This window comes from Pholcus phalangioides, unplaced genomic scaffold (assembly GCF_987345545.1).
Source record: "Pholcus phalangioides strain wild (caught in Gottingen) unplaced genomic scaffold, Ppha-v1.0 ptg000007l_1, whole genome shotgun sequence".
In the NCBI taxonomy this organism is placed as follows: Eukaryota; Metazoa; Arthropoda; class Arachnida; order Araneae; family Pholcidae; genus Pholcus; species Pholcus phalangioides.
The window spans coordinates 51,433,638-51,460,984 of record NW_028301600.1 but is presented as its reverse complement, the minus strand read 5'-3'; the positions used below and the strand labels follow the sequence as shown (position 1 = coordinate 51,460,984).

General features: G+C 34.1%; 1 protein-coding gene across 2 annotated transcripts in view; it reads left to right on the top strand.

Moving 5' to 3' along the window:
- Positions 1–1,306: 1,306 nt before the first annotated feature.
- Positions 1,307–27,347, top strand: part of LOC149085460 (four and a half LIM domains protein 2-like) — a 56,531-nt gene continuing 30,490 nt past the window's right edge. Inside the window, exons 1-4 of one of the 2 annotated variants that reach the window (XM_089233474.1) lie at positions 1,307–1,462; positions 13,756–13,930; positions 21,842–22,075; positions 22,391–22,606. In XM_089233474.1, the coding sequence (XP_089089600.1) occupies positions 1,323–1,462; positions 13,756–13,930; positions 21,842–22,075; positions 22,391–22,606 (765 nt within the window). In that variant the 5' untranslated portion in view covers positions 1,307–1,322. Of the gene's footprint in view, positions 1,463–13,755; positions 13,931–21,841; positions 22,076–22,390; positions 22,607–27,012; positions 27,127–27,347 lie in introns of those variants that run through there. The other variant, XM_089233477.1, reaches the window with a different exon arrangement.

Sequence of the window (27,347 nt, the reverse complement as noted above, 5' to 3'; positions counted from 1 at the left end):
TACATAATACATCGTCTATTATTAATTGAACGGCTAAAACCTGTTTGTTCGCGTAAAAGCATATAAAAAAATAATCTAAGTAGAATAATCGCTTTTTCCTGGTTTTCTCAAGAATACTGTTTCCACTTTTTGTGAATTTCGACAGGGGGAGAAAAGAAACTTTTCATTGAAAGAAAGAGCGAGAAAAAAGTATTCGAGGGATTAATACAAATACGCAATACAAAATCCAAAGCCACAACAGACAAATTGCCCAGCAGGAATGGAAGGTTTTGGTGGTCATGTATTTCTAGAAAAAACGCGAATTCTTTTCTACTGGCATGTATACGCCCTACGTTACCTACAAAAATTATTTTCGGGAATTAATTTTAAAATATTTATTTTTATTGAAACCTCTGAAGACAAAAAAAAATCGCAGATAATGTCAATCTTGACGTATCTTTAGATACATTCATTATTTAATCTGCATTGAGAAGTGCAGATCAGATGTTAAAATCAGATACGTTAAAATTAATAAAAAAACACAGAACACAGCAAAAAAAATTTTTCGTCTGTAATTGAGTTTAAGGTATTTTTTCTTCTGTTTTTGTCACTTCTGAGCCAATAAAAGAACCGAGATTATTAAGTTAGTAGTAAACAAGCTACAAAATTGGTTCTGTTTTCATAAAAATAATTTCTGTACGGCGGAGGTAAAGGGTACCATGCCACAAAAGAGAAGTTTTACAGGAGAGCCCTTTTACGATTTTTTTAGTACGTCTGAAGTGAAGATCTCTGTTATTAATTGAAATAGGACCTGGTGTCCTATACCTATGTGTACCGTAACGAAAGTACTGCAAATTAATAGCGTTATCCCAACATTGACGAAAATGGGCATAGTGTGCCTTTTACGTCCGGCATGCAAAATTGCTTTGTTATTCGCACACAAAATGTAATAAATAGTTTAATTTCACATAAGAGATACATGTTTCGCGCGCTATTTTTCCTTCGTATGAATTAAAAGTCAATTGACGGTTGCCAAAGTGATGTTCCCTCTAACTCGGAAGTGGTTTTTTTTCCTTGATACAGAAGCGGTTGAGATATTTTCAACTCAAAGTTTTTGGACTCTCAAAATGACCAATTTACCAATAGTGACGTGCGAATTGCCGCCGAAACTCACTTGCAAGACGTTTATTGGCTGAGAGATGCTCTTGGTACCATCGATCCATTCGCACGGCGGTTATTTTGAGTTCCCGCGCACGAGACTTTTTTTGGCTCCAGCATATCCTGGGGAGCAGCGTCCTGCAGCGGGCAAAATCCAGAAAACTATAACGAGCTTTTTTTACCGAATGGCGGCTGCTCATTCTCCTTTGGCTGCTGCTGCAGGTTCTCGTACGGCAACGACAAATTCCGAAATCTTCGCCGACAGCCCTAGATGTCCTGCTGGCCGAAGGCCGATCCTCAATGGCCGCAGGTGGAAAAACGAACAGTAAGTCTCAAAAACTTTTATATTGGCATATACATATTAGATTCAAAACAAAAAAATGAATCCAGAGTTTAGCTAGCGCGTGGTTTGTGCTTACTCACACAGCTGACTCACTTGAATTTGGCTTCGGTTTCTGTTTTTTTCTCCTTCTCAGCCTTTTGTTGCAGAGTTCATTTTTATTTTTTTGAACTTTTTTTTTTTTCTTTTCCATGATGAAATTGATTGCCAAAATGATAGGAATAATCTGTTTCAACTCTTACTTTGCACGAGTTTTTCCTACATCTATACTTTTGTCAATGATATCTTCATTTTATAGCGATAAAATCTTAGACCTCGTTTGTGGGGCTAATAAATAACTGATTCATATTTCGATTGAGATCAAATGGAACATAGGAGAAACTTGTTCCTTGATCATAGGAAACCTTGAAACACTTGAAATAGTTTTGACAATATTGCTGTCTAGCTGATTTTTTTTTTGGAGTGCAAGAGATTAGAAATACGTAACCCCTTACAATTAAACGTGGTTCCAGCTCTTTGTTTATAGCATTGATAATTCAATGCGTTGACTATAGCATTGAAAAAAGGAGCCAGCAAATTGGAATAACAATTCGACCAATTGAATTTATTTGTCTTGAAAACGTGGCAATTTTTGTATAAAATAAAACTTTAAATTTTGCTAGTTTTACCTTGGAATAACATAAACCTTTAAATTTTGCTAGTTTTACCTTGGAATAACATAAACCTTTAAATTTTGCTAGTTTTACCTTGGAATAACATAAAACTTTAAATTTTGCAAGTTTTACCTTGGAATACTCAACTTACACTAATTTTAATACTTTTTTTTTTTACTTTTATAAATACAATTTATATTTTAAATTTTAGTTCCAAATTTTTTTCCTATAAAAAATCTTACATCTATTTCTTCTCTTCCATTCTACCTTCGATTATTTCCTAATCAAGTTTTTTGAAAAAAAAACATATATTGTACAGTGTGGTATGGCGTCCAACACAAACTTTTATCAGATGAATTTCTTTAGGAGGAGAGGTGAAAAAATATTTTATTATTTATCAATGCCAGGTACAGCAAATATTTACATCACGCGTGTTGTATCTCTAATGCAATTACTTACAATCAATCAAAGGCACTGGCAGAACTAAAGATTTAGGAACATAATTTTCTTTCCACCAGTATATTAAAGAATAATTACACATTTCATCAATATAAATATGCTACTACTTCCATTATTTTTACTTTTGCTTATATGTATTAACAATCATATTTGTGTCATTATTTTGATATTTTATATTTCAATATATGATTTATATTTTTAAAAAAACTTATATTGTTTTTCCTGTAACCACATTTGTAATTTTTTACCTTTGTAATTTTACCCTGTTCAAAGTAAAACAGCGCATGCTTCAAGATACAAGTACATACCTTGTTGTACATTGGAAAATTATTGCCTTTTCAAAAATCCGTATTTCATGATTAAAGTGAGAAAAAAAGTAATTTAATATTTATGTCATGTTTCATACAGTATACAGTTACTAAAAATGAATTTAGTGAAATTTTACGTAAAAAACTGACTGTGAGGAAAAAAAAGTTTGAAAAATAATGTTCCAGGGTGTAGCAGTCTCCCCTACTATTGACAAAAGTGACATTGTTTCAGCTCGGAAATGCAACCGTTGTGTAGGAACACATTATAGTTTGATGTTTTAAAGCTGTGTCAGTATGGTGTGAATGGCATTTTAGCACATCGTTTGATGAATGTTTTTTTGGCGATAAAAGTTCTTGATGATTTTACGAATTAATTTACTAGTTGGAAATTCAAACTCTTCTTAGAATGCCTATGAGAAACAGAAGACGTGGAAAGTTACAACCATCTAGATGAGTTTATTTTCCTTTCTGTATTATCTAATTTATCGAGTAATAATCATGCATAACTAGTAAATTGAAAAAATCTCTGCACTGAAATCGATAGAAGTTTCGTTGACTGTTTAATCTAAATTGTTGAAAATGAAGGGTTGAAATAAAGCTGATTTGTAATCGTGAGTTTTTAATGGATGAATATGCATGTGTTATAGAGTTTTATGGGATGTTGCGTTGGCGACAGTAATTGCCGAGTAAAATCAGCTTTGTAAGCTGTGACACAATACATTTGGAAACTAACCAAGGAAGTGGTTTTTTTTATAAACCTAAAAAGAATTTAGAACAACGATGAAACGGGTTCCTTTTCAACTTCACGGGTTTCAATCAAATTCCAGTCATCCATTTAATTTTAAGCTCGTAATTTTTGTATTAAATAGTGCGCAAAATTGTTTATCACAGCCAAAAATATTTTGCCTTTTGAATGTTTCTGTGAAGCTACTTATCTTATGCAAGAGACTGAATCTATCACTTTTAAACAAAAGCGTTAGGATTTAAATTCATAAAGATCAATTCTACTTCAAGAAGTTTGAGGTTGAAAACAATTGATATACCACATTTTGCCTCGCCACTCCATCTTGCAGCAGAATCAATGTGAGCGGAACATTATATGTAAACTTTCTACTGCATTTATATTCTGTGGCCTTATATTGCAGGAAGGAAATTTTTATAGAATTTTTTTTCAATCTCCTGAAAATTAGGTTCACTTTTAGCAAAGATCTGTGATTTTGTTGGCGCTCAAACGTAAAGTAATATTCGGTTCAATGCTCCAGTAAATAAATCATGTGCGTTACGAATTTTTTACGAATTACGAATTTTTTTTTATTACGAAATTTTAGAAGAGAAAAAAGTTCTAATGTTTAACCCGTTTACGAACAGGGACGTAATATTGCTCCCAAATGCCAGTGGAATGAATTAAATATAGATGACGGTTTCTCCAACATCTTATTTTTTTTCCCTCATTGCGAAGCTTTATTGTAACCCCATGAAACAAAGTTTTGTGTGTGTTTTCCCGTCTTTGTTCCCCTCAGCTTTTCCTCCTCCTCGTTCTCAACGGCGTTCCTCCTCCCCACATATAATGTATCTTTCTCAAAACTAATTCTTCGATTATACAGGGGGTCCTGTAAGGGCCAATGCGGTCTTTATCTCATCAACCGGCTGTCGTAGAGGTATAGTTTCAATTTAAAAAAATGCTCCAAATGTGTTCAGAAATCCCTCTGTGCCAGTTTCGATAGTGGAAATATTGTGTGAGATAGAATAAAAAATTTAAATTTTCATACGGATCCCCTGTCCTCTATTTTCCAGTTTGAAAGTTGTCCTGTCTCTCCTGAGGCCAGCTAAAGAACTTCCGTATTTTTGAGCGCAATATTCGCTGAGATATTCGAATTCAAAAATGGGAGAAAAGTTAGGAAAATACAGCATAAAAAATAAAAGAAAGGAGCGTTAGTTTTTCTGTTCTTTCATAACTTTTCTCCGATTTTCGAATTCAAATATCTTAGCGAATATTGCACTTAGAAACATGGATTTTTTTCCTATTGGCCTCAGGAGATACAGGGCAAGAACCTTCTAATTGAAAGTTAGAGGGCAAGGGGACCGTAATAAAGATTTTTTTTATTTTTTGACACACTGTATTTTCACTCTCAAAACTGGTGCAGGGTAATTTTTTAATGCCTTTTAAGCTTTTTTTTAAATTGGAATCATACCTCTACGACGGATGGTTGATGAGATAAAAGTTGCATTAGCACTTACAGGACACCCTGTAGACTGTACATGGAAGTTAGAAATAGAGCACGTATGTGAGTGTGAAAAAGCAAAGGTACTTATCTCTTATCTCTCTAACTTTCTTATCTAATTATCTATTTGTCTTTATCGTTCTTCCTCACCCTTATATTGCTTTCTTTCCCTTTCTTCTTTTTTTAATGTGCGAACAAGGCTAACATATTTATGGCCTATAGGTCTAATACAGATCATTCAAATTTATCAGCAACAGCTTGTACGTGAAGGAGTTAAATCAAAAATTGTTCCATTTTATTTATAACCCAAATTAGTCAAGACTTAGAATTTAATTTTGCGACAAGAATAAAGCTTTGGTTAAAATTGCCAGTAAACTATCCCAACTTCTAAAAAAGTGAAATATAGTGGAGGACTTATGCCTACGGTAGAATGAAAGGTAAAAGGTAAACCGTTTTTTACCCGTATTTAATGATGTTTTTTCCCAACTTTCCTTCGTTTTTCAAATTCGAATATCCCAGCGAATAATGCACTTAAAAACGTGGAGTTTTTTATATTTTTTTTATTTAATATTATTATTTTTTTGGAAACAGGAGAGTCAAAGCAACAACTTTCTTATTGGGTTTTGGTCACACGGCGACTGTATATAAAGTTTTTTATTTTATTTTAATAACTATACAACCCCCCTCGAAACATGAATGCCATATCTGAGTACTACAGGTGATTTGTATATTTTTTCTAATTGGGGGTATGTCTCTAGGACCAATGGTTCGCCAGTAAAATTCCATACGCCTTGTTACCTATGCAGCCTGTACAAGAAGTGCTGGTTAAAACGACTGATTTTTGTTTTTAAACTCTAAAACTGACCCATTAACCACCCCTTCCCTCCAATGAAGGAACGAATTCTCTAACAAAGTTTCTCGGCTTGAACACAAGTGCAGTCGAACCCCGTTATAACGTCACGATCCGTCAAAAAAAGATTTGGCGCTACAACGAGTTTGACATTTATATCTGATCACGGTCGGAATACCGTTTCACAGTAGCTCCATTACATAAATTCATACATAATTAAAGTAACCTACACCCATTCAATTTTTTAAGATGAGAAAATTCATAAAATTGTGAACTAAATTGAATCCTAACAGAAAAGCACACTTGCTTTTCAAATTAGTGCAATTGTTCATAAATTTTGCAACATATTTTACAAGTGAAAAACAAAGGGAAATAATGGCGGAATTGTTATTAGTCCGTATATATTAGTTTTATAATAAAAAATTACCTGTTTTTCAGTTATTGATAGAACAATTCTTTTTAACATGATTGAATAGAGCAAATCGAAGGAGATGATTTCTTAATGACCAGGGAACAAGCACGTCTGGTGCCCCGAGTGCCGGACAAGAGGGGGCGCAAAGTTCATTCTTTAACCTCTCCTTCAACATTACTAGAGCACATTGAAATGCGTACTTGCTCCGGCTGACCGCACATTTAGTTGTGACCCTGTTACCCATGACTGCCTATACCACTGGAAATTTAATGACCAGCGAGTAAAAAACATGAAATGTCGAAAACTTATTTTGGCGGCGTTGAGCAAACTGGTGCTCATTATACACTTTCCCCATAGGGTGTTTAGTTTAAGGTCCCTTTCAACGTTCAAGTATTCATGAAAAATTTGCATTCTAGACCCTCCCTCCCCCCGACCACACCATTCTTTGTTCTTTAAGTCATTTCTCTAAACTTTGATTATGTTGACCGGTAATAACAGTGGAATGAAAAGGGTAAATCCCCAACTCTTTTCGAAAAAAAAAAGCCAAATGAGATGGGAGAAGAAATGGGAAAATTCTCGGAAAATGAAACAGACTCACAGTATACATCCAAGAAATAGTTTAACGTTATAACGAGTTGGCGCTAAAAAACGGGTTTTTTACATTATAATCCCTATATGGACTATTTGCTGATTTGCTGACTGAAAACTTGTGGCACTAGAACGGGGTTTCACTGTATATGAAGTGGATATGTGTATATACACATATATCTATAGAAATATTTCAACTCACGATGAAAAATTCAGGCGTTAACCTGACGTTTATGTTATAAGATGGTAAAAATCATTCGTTATCAATCCTAATGTTCTTGGCTGCTATTTTGTCAATTGCCATTTGTTTCAGGTCTGAATTTAAAGACTATTGATATACCGTATTCCCCCCGCATCAGCCGGCAGGCCGTAAAATTGGGGACACCACCTCTTAGAATGTTAGTGTCTGATTAATTCCTGGCATACCGGTTAAAGCGAAGTTCAATACATCAAAAGACCGATAACAATTCATATTAAGAACTAGATTTATAAGCGAATAAGCGAATCAAAATTAAAAAAAATGGTTTTTCATTGAAACAAACGTGTTCAACATGGGAATTTGAAAACGGTATTAAAAATTGATCATTTAATTATTGCTCCAACTTAATTAACGTCAACCTATAATAAGAAATACAGATACTGTATCCTGCTATCCTGCACGTTTTCTGCATGCTCAAAAATTGAAGCAATATGCTCTTGCTTTTGAATTAAATTATGTTTTGTAATGCAATTATTTAATTTTTTTTGTTCTGCTTATTATACTCTTATACGCATTATCAAGAAATGAAAAAAATGCTTTGCAGCCTGCTCATATTCCCATCTTATTCCAATACGTAAACGAATATACCTAGTGTCCAACATTTTTAATTAATCAAGATTTGTGGTGGCACAATGGAGCAAAAACAAAAATGAAGCCAGAACTACTAAAAAACAGTTCATAAAATAGAAAAAATCCGAAATGTAACAAAAAGACCCTGTTTTAAATTCAATCGATTATTAGAGTCAATATATTCAGGAATTTTATAGAATCTGGGATTCGAATTTCTCCAACAAGTCGAAAAATACGGGTATTCCGGGCATGCTGGTCTCCCTCGCTGTTTCTTGGCATGCTAGCTAATGCGGGGGGATACAATATACACACACACACACACGTTACATCTGTAAAATACCATCAAGTTTAAAAAATTTAAAAAAATAAACTGAGAGAAAACGAAGAAATCACGAGGGGAATCAGAAAAGCTACAAATTTGATAGCGATTGAATTAATGTAATGGTGGTTATCGTATACAGGTATATTGATGTTGGCCTTGAAGAATTACGAGACGAAAGTGAGATTGCTTGTGTCTCCTCCTCCTTCTTCTTCTGGAATCTGATAAAGACAACCACAAATCAAAAAAAAAAAAGATAAAAGAGCAAAAGCTTCCGCCGCATGATCTGAAGAAGAGAGGATTGCGTGAGAGAAACTAGAATCACGCGCTTTGCTAGTTCTTTGGAACTCTTTGCTATGAAACATCATCAAGTAAAAAGGCGTACAACGTAGTGCGTGTGTGTGAGGAGAATGAGCGAGACAAGAGAAAAGTAAGACAGATAGCTGAGGATAAAGAAAGTGAAGACGGCAAATTGCCTCTTGCCTTGACATACAACAAGCCTTGCAAATTTAGATCTCAGATGGCCACAAAAGCCACGACGTCGTTTTTCTTCCGCATCTCTCCAACGTTACGCTTCATTTCTGAACGTTGCGTCGTTCAACCTTCGTGATTGAGCTACATCCGATGTGGCCATATGCCGTTCCTCTGTTACACATTTCATTTGCTGTATCCATCTTTTATATTTATTTATATATTTTCCAGGATTCTGTCGCACGATCTGTAAAACAATCTTAACGATCTTTTCGAATGGTGTCTGGTTTAGCTATCTTGACGTGCATGTGCAGTATTTTCGTAGATAAGTAAATGGTGACTTATATGTCATTTTTGATAATTTATTTATATAGTTTTCCTGCAATTATACATGATCATTTGTACGACACCATAAATATCGTCATCTTCAATCATAAGCAGAATGTTGACCAATAAATCCAATGCTAAGTAAGAATATACTGGGTAGTAAGGAAAGTCCCTTGGCCGCATTTCACTGGCGAACCGTTGATCCTAGAGGCATACTTCCAATTACAAAAAGTATTCAAATAACGTGTAGACCTCAGATACGTTAATCATATTGCAAGGGGTAACACAGTTATTGAAATATAAAAATAAACTTTTTATAGGACACCTTGTCCTCAAAAATCCAATTAGAAAGTTGTTGCCCTGTCTCTCTTGAGGCCAACAAAAAAAAAAATTCATTGAGATATTTGAATTCAAAAATTGGAGATTAGTTGGGAAAGACCAGCGTAATGAGCTTGTTCATTAGTTTTTATGCTTTTTTTCTCAACTTTTTTCCGATTTTTGAGAAGTATATTCATTCAATTTGCCAGATTCACACTTCCGGCAGCACCTTGTGAACATCCATGCACGACACGAACATTCAGAACTGGTAGGTAGCACAAATAAAACACAATACTGAAATAGCTAACGTCTAAAAGACGGGAAAAAATAGTATTATTTTATTAGAAATATATTTCTTGTAAAAAGTCGAAAAATAGAATCAAGACTTCGCTGCAAAACTTAAAGGATTGGAAATAGAACAATTTTCTTCGTGGTTCATACTCCAGGTGAGTTAATTACATATTTAATAAAGGTATACCTTTCATATTTAATCCAGTCCAATACTCTAAAACCCCTCAATTTTGAAGGTAAGTTCTTACAGTAAATTAATTCGGTTATGTATTCAACAATATCTAAAATATACAGTTTCTGATCAATTGAATGAATGCAATGGACTATGCTTTTCTTTTAGGTATGGTCAAATGGGTATGACACAAAAACAGTATGGGACATCATAAAACTTAGCTTTGTTCTCGTAATGTAAAGTGACATGGGGGTGCTGTGAGTTGAAAAATGAAACCAGTTTGCTCAGAATCGTTTCTATATACAGGTCGAATAGCTTCATAGATCTCATATTTCCACTAAGTTTTGCTTTTGGTTTGGGTGTGGTCGCATACGGGATCAATTTTAGAGAGTGATATCTTGTGAGTGGTAGCATTGCCACACTCTGAGACACGATATCCATAATAGAGAATATCAGATAACCAACAAGATGAATACACCCTTAATTTAGCAAGTTGTTTTGTTTGCACTTAATAAAATTTGTGTCAGAAGAAATGCGTTCACACACACAAACATTCATTATTTTATGATTAAAATCTTAACGAAAATGTTTTGTATACCATAAACATTTCATGATTATAACTCTCAATCGGTTTGAAACTCGGATGAAATCGTGGTATTTTTTCCAGCTAAATGACAGCAGAATACTTATCAGTGAATGTGTATGAAAGTGATCTTTATATACAACATATGTCTATAATTTAAAATGAAACTAACCTTAGCAACTAGGGTGGTGCAATTTTCAGTGAAAAAAAGTGCTGTTATTTAATAAATTACTAAACTTCACATTTCAAGTAGACATTCAAAATGCATACACGCACTCGTTGTTATCAGTTCTAAGTAGAATCATAATTCATAGATTATGAATACCTTTCTCCTCATTGCTCTATATTCTTAGCAAGACATCAGAAAAAATAGGCTCAAGGTTAATCGAATTTTGCAGATAGCCCACAAGAACTTATTTGTTTGCCAAATATTATCCTTACCAAATGCCACGTCTTCATTTTTTTAATTTTATTTTTGCTGATATATTCTGAATGAGAAAGAAGGTTTGTGACGTGCTCAAAATATTTTACAGGATACGCCTTCCTTCCAAGAATAAAACCTTCGTACGTTCACAAATTTTTACACCTAAAACCAATAAAAAAAATCGTTAGGTCTGGTCGTTTTATTGCAAGGTACGATTAGAAGAGAAAAGTGCTGAGGTTAAACAAACAACTTTTATGTCTGAAGATGAAAAAACGCCGCTCTTCATTTTAAAACGTCAAACATGAGACATGAAAAGTACCCAAAACGGCTTACAAGAACAAAGTAAGCACTTGCGATGCATATTATTCTACTTCATATTTGTTTTATCTTTTAGGTTGCTCATAATTGTTATATTTTAACTGAGCACTGTCAAACTGAGAAAACCAGAAATAACGGTTGTGTACTGTATTTAAAGAAATAAAACAAAACAATTAACATTTTTTTGAGATATTGATAAAACATGCACATAACTAAAATACGAGGGGTCTTCAAAAAAGTTTAAACAAAAATTCTATGATCAGAATGAGACTAAATTTATTTCTTCAAAATACCCTTTAAAAGCATATACACATTTTCGGATTCATTCAAATCATGTTGTGAAGTTTACAGGCCCCTGATCTATCGAAGCATCATTCAGTACTTCTGCTCATTTCACTTCATGTTTTATTGGTCAACTGCCGCATACGAGCATAAAAAAAATCCAGTTCCTCTCATTATACAGGGTCTTTATAATTGAAGTTACGCTTGGAAATGGCCATAAAAGGAAAACTACTGTACAAAATGTTATCAAACTTGGTAATAGTTTACAGGCCATGGGATTCAATTTTCCGCAAAAAAAAGGTTTAATAAGTCACCACTGGCGGGAAATGGCGCTGTATGCAAGATTGTTAAACGAAATAAGACATGAAGACATCCGTTTAAAATGTTTTTGATCGTTTCTAAAACGTGTTGCAAAGCAGATTCAATGTGGCAACCACCATTTTCTGAAAGCAAGTTAAATCGCATTACTGAGTTCTCAAGAATAGCTCTTAGCATATCAGGAGGAATGTTACGGACATGTCGGTGTATCGCATCATCCTACCGTAAGCCGTGTAGCCACTGCAATTTTGCTCAACCCCACAAACGGTTTCGTTTTCTCTTCTATTTACTCTTCAGTCAAATTGTGAGGCGCCCATCAAGAAAAATGTTTATGCAGCTAAAGACGATGTTGAAGAATACTTATAATAAACACTTCTCAAACATATCTTCTAATAGTAAGTTATATTTAGACGTATAAAATAGAGATCTTTATGCACCAGCTCATTTATAGCTTCAGCTAGTCGTTCATGTCGAGAGTCATTCGAAATAAGCATCATCCTCTGTCGTTAAATTCTGCGTAACAGTTGAAAAAAATTTCAAATTATAATCCCGAGTCCAGAAAATCCAAGTTTAACTTCTGTCCTATGCTTGAGATTTCGTTCTACATTCGGGGCTTGTAGGAAAAATTATTGGGTTTATGATTGCGTTGCCATATGACAAACTGATAGAAAGATTAAGAGTCACATTTAGCACAAAAAAATTCAGTCTCTACAGTTTAACAATATCTGAAAACATTTCCCACCCCTTACATATATTGTGATGTGTAATAATTTTTTCATTTCAACGAGTCGATCTTAATTTTATAATGCAAGTTTTACAGGCTACGTACGAATCAAATCAATGTGCCAAATTATTGCTTTATGGTATTGAAAACTCCCAATGTAAAATTGGTTATATCTAATATCCTTAAACCATTCACTCAAAGCAAGATATCAAGAGAAAATATATCAAACAATTATATACATAGTCTGGGACCAGAAAATGCAGAGATACCAATTTTTTTTCATTTACTGTCTGTAGAGAAATATTTTCAAGCCAAAGCATACAGTATGTTTTATTCTTTTTTTCTTTTTTTTTTTGTTTAACAAAAGTTATAGCACTATTCTCTTACTGTTATTGATTGGTACTTTCGTAATGAAAGCACGAAATTCAAGGTTTCTGCGGAATGAATAGAGCCAAATTGAAGCAACATTTTTCTATGCGAGAAAGAACGCTATAATTCGCATCCCTTAATGATGCTGTTTACAAAAGCTGTTCTTGATGAGCTCAAGTCTAAATCAGACGTACATTGAGCGTTATAAAGGGAAGTAAAAGGGTCAGTTCTTTCTTTTTCAGCTAGAGCCAAGAAACAGGAAGCTTTGGAAAACTGAAATACCGTCCATGATAGAAGCCACGTGTTTCAAAGTGTTTGGACAGAAATCCGAAGCAAAAACGAACGACTTCGAGTGAAAGAATTATGGGTTGGATCTTTCAAACAAACACTGCAGTGGAATAATGTAGCGTTGTTTTTAACGCTGCGCGCTTAAAATGTCTGCTTTAGTCTGATGTATAAGAAAATTTTCCCGGGAACAAAGATGCTGTTTTTTCAAGCAATCATTCTATCATAGTACTACTGTTGATGATTTCGCGAGAATTTCAAGAGAAGGGAACATAAAACATTGAAACTTTGTGTTCTCTGGGAAAAGCTGCACTTGTCAGATATCGTACATCATCACCGCAGGAGTGCCATTTTTAACACATTCCTTCCTGTTTCCATGATTGAATGTAACAACTTGGATATGAGTAATTTTAATATTTGACTGCAGAGCATTTTCATTTCAAAAAGTTTCAAGATGGGAGCGTAAAAAATATACTAAATATATATATACAACAGAAAATCTGAAATTATTTAGAACTCATGATGACATCAAATGAGTGAAAGGTGAAAAGAATTATTAACTGTTACCAAATCCACACTACATTTTTTTTGGTAGTGTTATAACTGCAAATAAATACATTCCGGAGTAAAATCCTTACATGCTGGGAAAAGGCTGGTATTGAATAGGAACAAAGTCAAATTCATTCTTCTCTTTGATAGCGATCTCATGTGAAGCTGCAAGTGATACTTAACGCACCATCATTCTTTTTACTGTAGGAAAGGAAAGATTTCGAAAGGACTCATTGAAAATCATGTTATTCCTGAAGAGAATGCTCATGGCATACAAAATCGGCTAGGATTCAGCAATTCAAGAAACTGCAAAAACGGTCAGACTGAAGTTTCTCCTCATAGTATTTATGCTTGGGTTCCTCCTGGACTACTTCCTGAAAGGGTAAGTGTGTTTCAATCAAATATACTGTATTAATAAGACTAGAGTTGTTCGAAAAACGCGAAAATATACTGAATCAAATAATATTTATATTATAACTCTACAAAAAACAAAAAATCAGTATGTCCTTTCAAATAAAATTCAACAAATTTCAACACAGTATTGACCAATTTAAAGTTACGAATAGAGCAGCGAGCTCTAGTTGATCATCTCTATTTGACTTCCTTGACATTTGCATGAATGTGTTAGTTACAATATGACTATTGCTTTTTTTTTTATTTCTTGACCACACACAATTCCGATCTATCTTCACCTGATTTACTTCCACTTTTCCCCCGAAATGGTGAATTTTGTCGAGAGTTGGTAGTTTGGCTGTCAACTCCAAAATGTTATGAAACACAATTTTCCCCATGTGTCGGGAGTTGGAACTCTTTGAAGGAATCGACAGAATAGTGATCAAATGAGAGAGAAGATGTATAATAGTAGGCTGATGTGGTTTAGAAACCTATTCATTAATTATTCACCAATCTCGAAATTTATATATAAATGAACAATTGTTTCCCCACAGAAATGAAAAAAAAGAATAGCAATTAATCTTTGTCATATACTATAAATAAACGATAAAAATGGCACTCATTAATGTATCTAGGGTCACAACTCGATGCTTGGTCAGCCGGGGCAAGCACGCATTTTGGCACCCCCTTGTAATGTTTAAGAAGAGTTTAACGAATGAAATTTGCGCCCCCCCCCTCCTAGTTCGACGCCCAGACCCGCCTGCTCCCCCCAATTGCGGCTCTGAATGTATCTCTCTAATAAAAAATAAATAACCGCCGAGTTTTAATTTGTATTGTCGTTGCAAGTTGCATGTTTAGAACATAATATACAATGATTAGAATTATCAATTTGAATAAAACCGAATCAATGTGAGGATTATTAGTGCGAATGGGAAAAAATTGGTCATGTTTTAGCATAAATTTAGCGTTTTTGATGGGTTTTCACATCGGATAGTTCAACTAAATATATTGGTTAAAAAGAGAGAAACTGAATGACGTTTCACTGCACCATTTTAGTGCAGAAAATTCAAGGATGACATTTTTCTTCTGTTTTACATCATAACGTAAGTTACTCGTGAATCACCATTTGTGAAAATCTAATTGAATATAGGTTAAATAAACTCGGTTACACAGGGATTGAGCTGTGAAGAAATACTGAATTTCTTGAATATTTTTACATTGCAGGAACGCAGGTGTCTGGGGAATATGAACGAAATATTTAAAATTTTCAATGGGATGAAAAGTATGGACCAAGACTCATTAATACACCATCAATTAACTGCTTCAACAAGGGGACACCAGTTTCGTTTTGTAAGAGACAACTCCAGGTTGTTGTGTCGTAGGGAGCTTTTCTCCAATAGAGTTGTCAATAAATGGAATAGCTTACCTACGGGAGCCGTGAATTTAAACGCAATTTACACGTTTAAAACGAATTAATAAATGAACATAGTGGGATAAATCGAGAATCTATCTATGCTTAGACTAAGGCAACCATAATCTTTTTATTGGCAGTGTATTATATAGTACTAATTATTGGGGCTTTTCTTTCGAGGAATATGCTTTATATTGGGTTGCTGTATTTTCGTTATATTTGGCATGCATATTTTTTATGGGCATCTTTCTTCTGCCACCTCGTTTGGCAGTTTTCCCGTTGTGGCCTTTGTATTTGTATTTCGTATTTCCCCAAATACTTTATATGTTAATTATAATTGTATCTAATTATATGTCTAAATATTATCAAACATTCAAAATGTGTCTTTATTGAAACCTTAAAAAGAAATAATTACAAAAATGGCCAACAGACATATAACACTGGACAGATTTTTAATCTATCTTTAATTAATATATTAATCAATCTTTCTAACAGATGCATTGTAATGCTAATTATCACTTTTGTTATTAAATAAAGTGCCATCTGCTGGCCGTTTTTGTAATTATTTTAGTCAGTTTAAATTAAATACCATGTCATTTCCAGCATGTGTGTCAATTTTTATCCCGTACATTATTCCGTGAATTATTTAACTTTCAAATGTTAACTGACTTTTGGATCACCCTGTATTTCAAAATTTCCTGCAGGTAAAAAATTAGTGTATTCCCTGCAATCTGCTAATGTAGCATGACTTTACTTTGTCATTATAAAGCACGTACAAAGCCAAACTCATTTTCGTACAGAAGCAAAACACTTTGCTAGCATCCATTCCAACTTAGAATTTCATTCCTTTGATTGTGTGCGTTTTATGCTCCATTTTATCTCATTAAGAAATTTCATAAGACACCATTTCATAATCTTTCATATCATTTTACTTCGTTTTTCCTGAGATTGTTATGATATCCTAATGATTATAGAAGGTGATATTCAAAACTCAACGTACAAACTTTTAGTGGAGGTACAAAACATAAAAACACAAAACAGAATCACATACGAATGATCACAACCTGATCGGCTGCAGGATAAACGAAGATACAGAAATGACAATCCAATAATGGGTGGAAAAACTCTTTATTTAGCGATACTTTACACGAGGACAGTACGTGTACATGCTAAGTTTCACAATAATTGCTCTTAACATCCACAGTTATGCACGCTTCACAATGGAGACGCATTGATTGTCGAACCCTTCCAAAAATACCCGGCATTTCGCGGACGCTTGCAGCTGCAACGGAGATTCTTGCGACGAGGTCGGTGCGTCCTCAAGCGTGCATAACTATGGATAGTATGAACTTTGTGCACTTGTTGTGAAACTTAACGTGTACACGTACTGTCCTCGTATAAATTACGTCTAAATAAAGAGTTTTTCCACCCATTATTGGCTTGTCATTCCTTAAGTGAATAGAAAAATTTTAAATGTTCCTTAAAGGAAGGAGATTTTTCCCATAGGAAAGCATGGGAAGTCAAGATCATGAACCAACCCCCTTAAAACTTTTTTTTTTAATTCTGGATACGCTTGCTTGAAATGAACCAATCCCGTTTGACAAGAATAAGTCATGACCAGCTATTTCACACTCTTACAATTCGACCACCGATAATAAAAACAATTGAGCTTAACAGGTTGAAAATATTCTTGATAAACTGGCTTTTTGGCTTTATTTGGGTTCAAGAAAATCCTAGTCTTTCAGATGCTCATCTTCTGATTTATCGAAAGTATAAAAAACCATAGTATCTAAACTGATTTCTCCCGTGTTGTACAGTCAACGCCTCTTAATGTGGTCACATCAGGATTCGGGAGTTTCTGATAACAATAACCGAATGATAACTGTATCCGAAAAAGTCCCATTTGCAAGTACGTTTCACATATCGGGACGTATGGTAAACAGGTATAAACGGGGAAAACTTGTTTTTCTTTCCCACATAATTGGTTGCAAAAGGTTTTAAAAAAAATTGTTCCATTTTTTTATTCTATTCTAAAAGAGAATTTTTTTTCCTTTGAGTTAAAATCCTGCACTTTTGTTACTCAGTCATTGTAAGCATTAGAATGGAACTGTCATACGGCCCTATTCACCAATACAGTTTAAACTGCAATCGCAGGTGAAATGATTGAAGATCGAAACGGATTGGTTAAATTGAGGATTTTAACCAATCTGTGTCGATCGCTAATCGTTTAACCTGCGATTGTAGTTTAAACTGTGTTGCTGAATACGGCCGTAACTAATTTATACGAAGGTTTTTATAACAGCTGGCTGATGCGAAGATGAATTTAGGAAAGAGAGAAACTGCCCTTGCGGGAAATCGAACCCACATCCTCTCACTCACATCAGCCAGCTGTTAAAAACCTTCGTATGGATAGCTGAGAGAAAGACGTCATCCTCAGATAAATCCCAAAACCAAAAATCTATTTTTTTCCCATGTTATGATATTGGTCTGTTCCGTCTTTTGCTAAAGTGATAAAAATACCCAAATGATAACATTATCCATGATTCTAAGTGGCGTCGACTGTAGTTGAAATTTTTCTTATTAAAGATATAAAAACAACTTTCATAATGGAAGGATTACTTCTTCTTCCCTTTCTATATCTCAGTTAAAAGGGGTTTTGCACAACTCAGATTTACATATAATGCATTTCTTTGAAAATTCACATAAAAATTAAATATCTAAGATATGTAAAACCTTTTACCGGCGTAAGATAGCGCATACAATCAAAAACATGTGTAAAAGCATTGATATATGAATCAATGGTCAAATACCATTTTTAAAGATATTTCCATTAGAGCATAGTGTTTCATCATGTTAAGTCCTCTCAATCAGACAATAAATTTCGTTGATATTAAATTGTACACAACCTTTCGGTTTTTGAGGATTGGAATCATGGTTTGTTTCTACTGCCCCTTTTACTCTAATCTCAGATCCAAATATTTAAACCTCTCTTAAAATCCCGTTAATGTACTTTCGATCCCTCACAACGTATACTCAATATACGTATCTGCTTATCTTGGCGTGTATTCACCTACTCTCGCTCTGTTTGGACTGAGTTCCATAGTTTTATTGTTGTTATAATTTTTTTCTTTTATCGCTCATTTTCTCCCAGCTTAATATATGTTACCCATTATTATTTGTCGGTATATTATGCTAATGTTTATTCTATGTATTTGTTAGTCATTCGTTTGTCCCCTGGTAATACATTAATTGCTATGGCACTACCTTATATATATATATATATACACATAATACATATATATATATATGAATTATTATATTCCCAATACATTATATATTTAAGGATACTTTCTTCAGATCCATTTCAGTTGAAATACGAACACAAGTGAAATTTTATTGAGTTGATTGGAAAGCCAACTCGACACAGAAAATTTCAGTTATCTTTTGAACTTTCTGAAAATTTTTAACTTGTCTTCTTGGTTTCATTTGAATACGGTGTGACTTCTAGAAGCGTTGACTTTGTTATTACTAGATGTGTCATATGGAAACCGTTAGAAACAGGCGAGGATACAGATTGGGATGCCTTTCCACTCCCAGGGTCTGAAAGACATGGGAAATAATCGTTTTTATCCAGTAAAATACGAACGATTATTCACCGTACGTCCTTTACTTCTACTAATTCGCTCCTCCCGACATATTGGTCTGGATCCGTTCCTAGCCAGGAAGTGGTGTAACTGTCGTATTTTACGATTTGGTGTCCGTCTTCAGGAACATCTTTAGCTGGCCCTGGTGGACCCATGCGTCAAGATTTTGGCAATCTCACAACAACTCATATCTGTTTAAAACATAATAATCACCAAAATCAGTTACCAAAATACCACACGCACACACCACTGACACAGCGCCATGGACTAGATTTAGACGAGAGAGAGGAATCACTAACTTTTAAAACATTGAAATAAGCAAGTAAAATGTGATATAGCTACGTGAATACAGCAGATGCTAAAAAAAGATCAAAGCAGTGACGTCACGCAGCAGCTGTTAGACCACGCCCACTGAACCAAGGCGGCAAGCGTGATTTCAAAGGAATGAAACAGCCCTTACTATACAGGCTGTCCCAAATTGTTTGTACAGCAGATATCTCTGCAGCCGCTGACTTTAAAAACATAATTTCAATTACAAAAAGTTTTCAAATGGCGTGAAGTTACTTAAAATCTTAAAATTCGTTTGAGAGATCGTATACACAAAAAAATAAAGAAAAATGAACTTTTTATACATTCTCCGTGCGCTCAATAACGTATTTAAGAAGTTGTTGCCCTGTCTCTTATGAGACCAACAAAGAAAATATTCCACGTTTCTAAGTTCAATATTCACTGAAATATTTCTGAATTCATAAATCGGAGAAAAGTTGAGAAAGTACGGCATTAGCTAACGGAAAATGTTTCATTCTCTGATTTATGCTGTGTTTATTTTTCTTATCAAATATTAATACAATCGATCCCGCTTATATCGTTTCCATTTATAACGTTTTCCCGCATAGTACTACTTATTTTTTACTACTACTTATGTTCAAAACTCCAAGTAATTCTCATAAAGATTAACGTTTAAAGCATTTTCCCGCTTACAACGTTTTTTAATGACGGTTTTTGTAAAACGTTAAACGCGAGATCTACTGTATATACAGGAAGATTCCATAATTTCCCTTGCCGCATTTTACTGGTGAACCGTTGATCCTAGAGCCATACTTGCAGTTAGAAAATGTATCCAAATAACCGGTACAACTCAGATATGTCATTCATGTTGCACAAAGGGTTCTACAGTTATTAAAATATAAAATCAAGGTTTATTTCTCCACCTTGTCCCATAAAAAATCAATTTGAAAGTTGTTGTCCTGTCTCTCCTGAAGCCAACAAAAAAAAGTCCACGTTTCCAAGTGCAATATTCGTTGAGATATTTTTGAATCTAAAAATCGGAGAAAGGTTGAGAAAGAACAGTATTAACTAACAGATGATGCTTCTTTCCTTCGATCACATGCTACTACGTACTACTTCAACAAGCACCAACTCTGGCCATATCGCAATTTACTGCCATTAATGACATGGGACCGTGGCAGCAACCTTCACGGTGGTAGACAAGCATCTTACCACCACTCCTCTCGTGCGCTCCTCATTTATGCTGTTCTTTCCCTACTTTTCAACGATTTTTTGAACTCAAATATTTCGGCGAATATTGCACTTAGAAACAGGGTGTTTTTTTTGTGTGTGTGTGTTTTTTTTTTTTTTTGGCCGCAGAAGAGACGGGGCAACAACAACTTTCAAATTGGGTTTTTGAGCACACGGGGACTGTATAAAAAGTTAAATTCTTTAATTTTTTTTACGTATACGATTCCTTTAAAAAATTTCAAGATTTTAAGTAACTTCACGTCATTTGAAAACTTTTTGTAATTGAAATCATGCTTCTAAAGTCAGCGGTTGCAGAGATATCCGCTGCGCAGACAATCTGGGACAATCTGCATAGCTCTAATGTGGACACATAAGAGTGTATATATATATTCAATATTCGCAAAACTCGAAGACGTGGTTCTATCATATTCCGTGGTAATTAAATATAGATGATTCGCATACTTATTCAGTTGGAAGGAAAAGGTTGGCACCTTAAGTTCATCGGTTGCGCATTGAGCAAATTCGTCTGAAAGATTTGGATCTAATACATTTTCTTGCTGTTTCATATTCATTTGTCCTATCTTCGGTTTGATCGCAGTTTCTTATGATGCAAGCTTGCTTTCAAGTCTTCTCGTGCTTCTGATTATGTAACTAATTTGTTTTTTTAATGTTTTATTTCGTGCGGGACTTTATCATTCTAGCTCATCGCAACCAAAGATAACATGATTCATTGAAATACCCCTTAATGTGCGATTACGTATTCGAAGAATCAGAAAAAATCCTGGATATTTTTAAAATGTCCATTTACATTTTTTAACGTGGTTGCGATAATTTTTATTCCGGGAAGCAAAGTATTTTTAGTAAGCCGATAATATTTTTTCCCCCGTTCTGATAAAAAAGTACTTCAAATACATACGAATGTGCAATATTGAATATAAATTTATTCAACAGTATGAATTGATAATATATTTGGAAAATAATTGGCTTGAACTCGCTTATATATAATTTCGGATCATTGTGTGTCAAGTGTGTAAAACTCAATTTCATTACAACAGTGTGTATACGTGGATGAATTTTTTTTTTTATTTACATGTAAAAAGTTTTGTTCTTAAAGTTGTTTTGTTCCATCAAATCATAAAAAAAATTATAAGGGCAAAAGATTAGTTTTACAATTTTTAAATCGTATTATTTTACAAAATTTATTTTAAACAGCTTTTAACAGTCAGACTAGCTGCATAGAAATTTCATATTATATAGCATTCTATTTCAATTATTTTTATGAGCATGAACAAATTTTAAATGATTTTTTTGTGTTTAATTTCCGCAGGTAGACGAATATTTTGCGCAACTTCCAAATCACAAAGTTCCGCGTTGGAAAACTCCAGGTCAAAAATACCGTGAGAAACAATTGATCTTGCAATTGCCAAAGCAGGATTTGGCATTGGCCTATTGCAAATTTCTAGAAAAAGAACATCACAAGGCTTTTGACGACTTCGCAAACATTCGAAACGAAATCGCTTTAGATATCGCATATGTAAGAGAATGTCTGGATTCCTCACACGTAAGTTGAAACCCCTTCAAGACTTTTTTAATGTCATTCTGCGTCGATCCAGTAAGATCTTAGGAATAAGTTCTTCAAATTTCAGTGACACCATTCATTATCATCTTAGTACACAAAATTTTAGTGTATTATAAATCACAATTATTATTTTCAAATTTATTTTTAGTGTAAATTTATTTGATTAATTTTATTCCCTCTTAATTTGGAAAAATGTGATACCCGTTTTGGCCTTTATTTTTCCATGTACAATGAATCATATGATGGTTTTTTTATGAAATAAATAATATTGGTTAAATATTTCTTTCGTCTTCTTAGGAATGTGCCAAATGTCACGGAACTATGCTGAAAAATGATGTTGTAGTCATATCTCCGAAATTTGGTGAAAGGACTGCCTGGCACCCGGCGTGCTTTGTTTGTTCTAGTTGTGACGAACTTCTTGTAGACCTTACTCACTGCGTCAAAGACAGTAAACTCTATTGTGAACGACATTACGCGGAACAAGTAAAACCTAGATGTTCAGCGTGTGACGAGGTGAGCTATTTGAATATGATGCTCATAGCTCTTATTACATTTGGCAATCAAACTAGCAATAAAACTGGTACAGTTTTAAGGGGTTGGTGCACGCAAATTGGCCAAGAAATACATTTTTTCAATTTTTAAATATATAAAACTTTTTGCGTCTAACTGCGTTAGAGTTTTTGTTTTACCTTCACCAGAAGTATTTTTGAGAAATTTTATTATAAACTGTTGGAAGGCAATTATATATATGCTAATTTTTTCCACATTAAAATGCTCTTCTCTAGAAACTATGTTTTTTTTTGTTTTTTATACAAATACAATACAAAGGCCACAACTGACAAAATGTCCAACGAGGTGGCTGAAGAAAGACGCCTATAAAAAAATATGGATGTATAATATATATTTAAACTGCAGTATATCAAAAATACAGCAACGTATCAAGAGCAATAAAAAACCAGTATAATTATGATAAAATATAAATATACTGCCCTTAAAAATCATGGTTGTTTATCTAAATACAGATAGCTCCTAGATTTATTCTAATAAGTTTATCGTATTTATTTTTAAGCCTAGATAACTAAACTTGAATCAGTGTTACTCAGTAACTGATCTATTAGGTAGTCTATTATAGACGAATGTTTAGTTATCTAGGGTAAGATGTCAGATAAGGAATATTTTTTCAAATACCACTGGGGGGATGGGGGGTTCACATATTTTAAAACTTTGTGTTCCTCTCAGCACTGCAGTGTTACATGCTTTAACGAGAGGATTTCTAATTAAAATGATTTTATATAAAAAATTTTTATGGTACAAAATATGAGTAAATTTTGGTGATTTTTGGTAACGTTGATGAATTTTCTTCCTTGTAATCTTCATCTCCACAAATAACCAGTCTTTCAATGAATCTTGTATTGACAAGTGGAGAGGATATTTCTATATGCAACGTTGATGCTGTTGAAGTTAAAATTCGAAAAAGAAAGGAATAACCAGCAACTAAAATCCTAAAAGCTCTTGTTAAATTATACAGAAATATCTACAAAATTTGAAGAAAAAATTGAGAGCCTAAAGTGAATAGAAAATTTTTAAATGTTGATTAAAGGCAGGTGATTTTTCCCATAGGAAATCATTGGAAGCCAAGATCGTGCACCAACCCCTTAATTTCAGGAAAATGCAAAACTGCATAAAATACGCATTTCTCATCCCTCTATCACGTACTATGTGTTATAATTTTCTCCACAGATCTACGCTACGGTGCCATATTCATTTTTCATTTACTAATCATTATAAGGCAACTAAGAAATGTGATGGTATATACGGCGTGCTGACGTATACCAAATTCGTCTAGTCATCGAAGTGGCAGCATTCCGTGAAACTATTTTTTTTTTCTGATATTCACTGTCAAAACCCAACAGAATTCCATGCTTTTTTATTTTTTGCTGCCGTATAATACACGAATGAGCTTGCATGTATATTTCTGGATCGCTAACGAGGCCGATAAGGTTATCTTCGTATATCTATCATATTTGACGGCATTGTTAAGCTAGCCTTTTTCTATCTTATACCCACCACTTCCTAACAAGATCTCTAGAACGGGGAGATTTTTCCAGGAGACGGTCATTTCGTTTCCACGCCTCTAGTTGACAATGGATACTGAATCCAGAGAGCGCTTATTACTTTCCGTGGCCTTTTAAAGATAATAGAAAACCTTTTCCAGGCTATGAAGTTCACTGTCGGCCGTAACGGAACAAGGCATGCATTTATGTAGCTGCAAAGTTCGCCATTTGAAATTGATGGATGCGTCTCATAGAATATACGAAAAAAAAAATCCTCGGATCATGATATAGACTAAAATACAGTCAAAGCTCGTTAGCGGGTCACCCGGATAACGTGTCACTCCGCTTACCGGGTTACTTTTTTACAATCCCGATTGTCTTCAATGGTATTCTTATGCTTTTAAACTCCTGCTAATGCGTTTCCACACTCCGCTTAAGGGATCACTTTGTGAATATTCTTCATAAATTTTCATGCGAGTTAGAAGCTCTTCATACACACGATAAGCTCGATGCTCAACTATTGTTGGTTATTGCGTCATTTCACAGAGCTCCTACATATTGAAGCTTGATAGAATTTCAGCCAGAGGGCCAAAGATGAATCTAATTTTGTATGAGTGCTTTATTATTTATTTATTTTTTACTTAGTTATATTTTATTTTATTTTTTTGTACACCATGAATTTACTACAGTACGGCCCCCTCAAAGGTGTTTCCTGCTTACACGCTGGCCTGGCTATAGGATAAGAGAGAGTGCATGACCGTCTTAACAGTATCACAGAGCCTTTTGGTAAAAAGATATTTTGGCCCCTTACCTAGTAGGAAGTACCAGCAAAGCGAATTTAACGGTGGTTGCACCGGGCTTGCGCCCGAGTCCCCGACTTCTGAAGGACAACAAAAAACTCAACTTTTACACTTTTTTCTAATTTAAGGGGCCAATGTTTTCTCTTGCGCCCGTGGCCTCAACCGACTAGAATCCGCTTCGGAGTACCAGCCTATTTATTTACACACTCTCGAAAATAACGGTACCAAATCTCTCACTATCACCAGGGCTACCTATACACTTAAGGACCTCGAGCAGCGTTAAGATAATACTGGGGAAAGACCAACATGTGTAGACCCAAAATTACAAAAAGAAACCACGGCTAGACGCGTTTCTGAATTACTGTATATGAAGTTCCTTCATCAGTAGCAAAGAAAATAATAGTGAAAATACTCCTTATAGCGGGAATTACTCTCTGCCTACAACAGCGAATAACTCATATAGTTCCGAAACGCTTCTAGCCGTGGTTCCTTTTGCAATTTTGGGTCTACACACGTTGGTCTTTCGTTAATATTGTCTCACCCAAAAGGTAATTCATTTCTAGCTTTAAGATAGCTCTGAAGGAGCCGTGTGACAGAGACTCAATTTTTGTGTTCATGTGCATTCCCACAACTGTTTTCTAAGTGCATAAGCGGAGATTGACTTGGAAGTCTGAGGGACAAAGTCGTTATTGCTGGGGGGACACGATGATGATGATGTCAATACATATATACATTCGATCAGTTGACTCCACCTTTGACGCTGGGTATGTATATATATATATATATATATATATTGCTGGTCTAAAATAGTTGTAATTTCTTTCAATAAATTCTGATGATCTTGGATTTCATTATTGGAGTAGTTTTTAGCAGAAAAACTACAAGTTTATTTATTGTCTTTATCATCACTTCGAAAATAATTTTATGTATAAAATTTTTTTGGTTCGTCTCATTTTCAAAAATCAAGTTGCTGCAATGAGAATGTACAATGAAGAAATCTTTTAGCATTTTTATTTCTGCTGATATCTGATATCATCAAGTACGTAGAGTAATTACATTGAGAATTTGAGAAGTTTCGGAACATTTCATATTACCAACATGAACATTTTTAATGAAAATGAAGCATTTTATTTAATGCTAAATGAAACAATTGGTCCATCAAAGGGTACTGAGATCCAAAGTGTTTTCTATTTGGATTTTTTAACTTATGTAAAATAAATTGAATGCTCAAGGTATGCAGTATATAAGGAAAAAGAAACCGCAAAAAATTCAAGAGACATTAATTTGAGAAAAGGGATCAAAAACAATCCTAATATTAATTTTAGTTTTCCACATTTCTCATTTAAAATTTATTTGATATTATCGTAAGATACAGAAGCAACTTTAGTATTTATTTGGATTATTATTTTGCATTTATTGCTTTTAGAAAACACCAAAATATACTAAGGCACTGGTGATGATAAAAATGAACTCATAAGTATCAAACTTTTGACTGTTTTGATGATAAATATTCTGCAATGATGTTTCTGTGACTGACTATAGAAAACCGTTATATTTTTTGCATTCTCTGTTTCCATCATATGTTAGCCACATAACAAGTATCATCTTCAAAATAAGTACCACGTTAAAGTATTTCCATGATTCGATTCCAGAAAATTTTTCGTCTATCGATTACTATAAGTAACTGGTACTTTATGCTCTCGTGTAACGTGAGTATTTAAACTCGTTGCTTTATGTTAGAAGTTGACGACTACTCGATATATTTACAACATCTTCAGTGTAGAAATAATAGGTCCAAGGTGTGAACGTGCAGAACACTACCTGAAAGTAGGCTTTTTAGAATGTTTACTTTCTAGCAGATGTCTTTATTTTTGAGTCAGAGGTGCGAACTAAAACATTATCTTCCGTCATGCAATTCGTGTTCCCGCGAAAATTCATTCAATTTGTATCGTATCAATATTTCTACTATAATTCAATGTAAAAGTATATTTTAATTTGCGTAGTCAATGCGTAATTATTTATGAACGAGTTATAAAAGAAAGTTATAAAATAGTTATTGTCAACAGAAAATTATAAGTTATACAATGTGAGTGACAAAATCCTGTTTGAAAAATTCGATGTTGGAGCGAATGAACATGTAGTTTTATTATAAGAAACGACAATCACTTCATCCAAAAAGGTCAGTATATAGCATTTAATGCATCTTCATACGAAATTCATAATAATTTACAGAGATGTTGCTCATGCGTTCTTGTAATTCTATTAATAATTCATTTAATGCAATTTCTTGCCAAGTTTATAATTAATTAACAATGATGAATGTTTTACCATTGTTATCCATGACCCCCACATCCTTTGAATGGCCACGGCTAGATTTTTCGCAAGTGCCTATATAGGGGA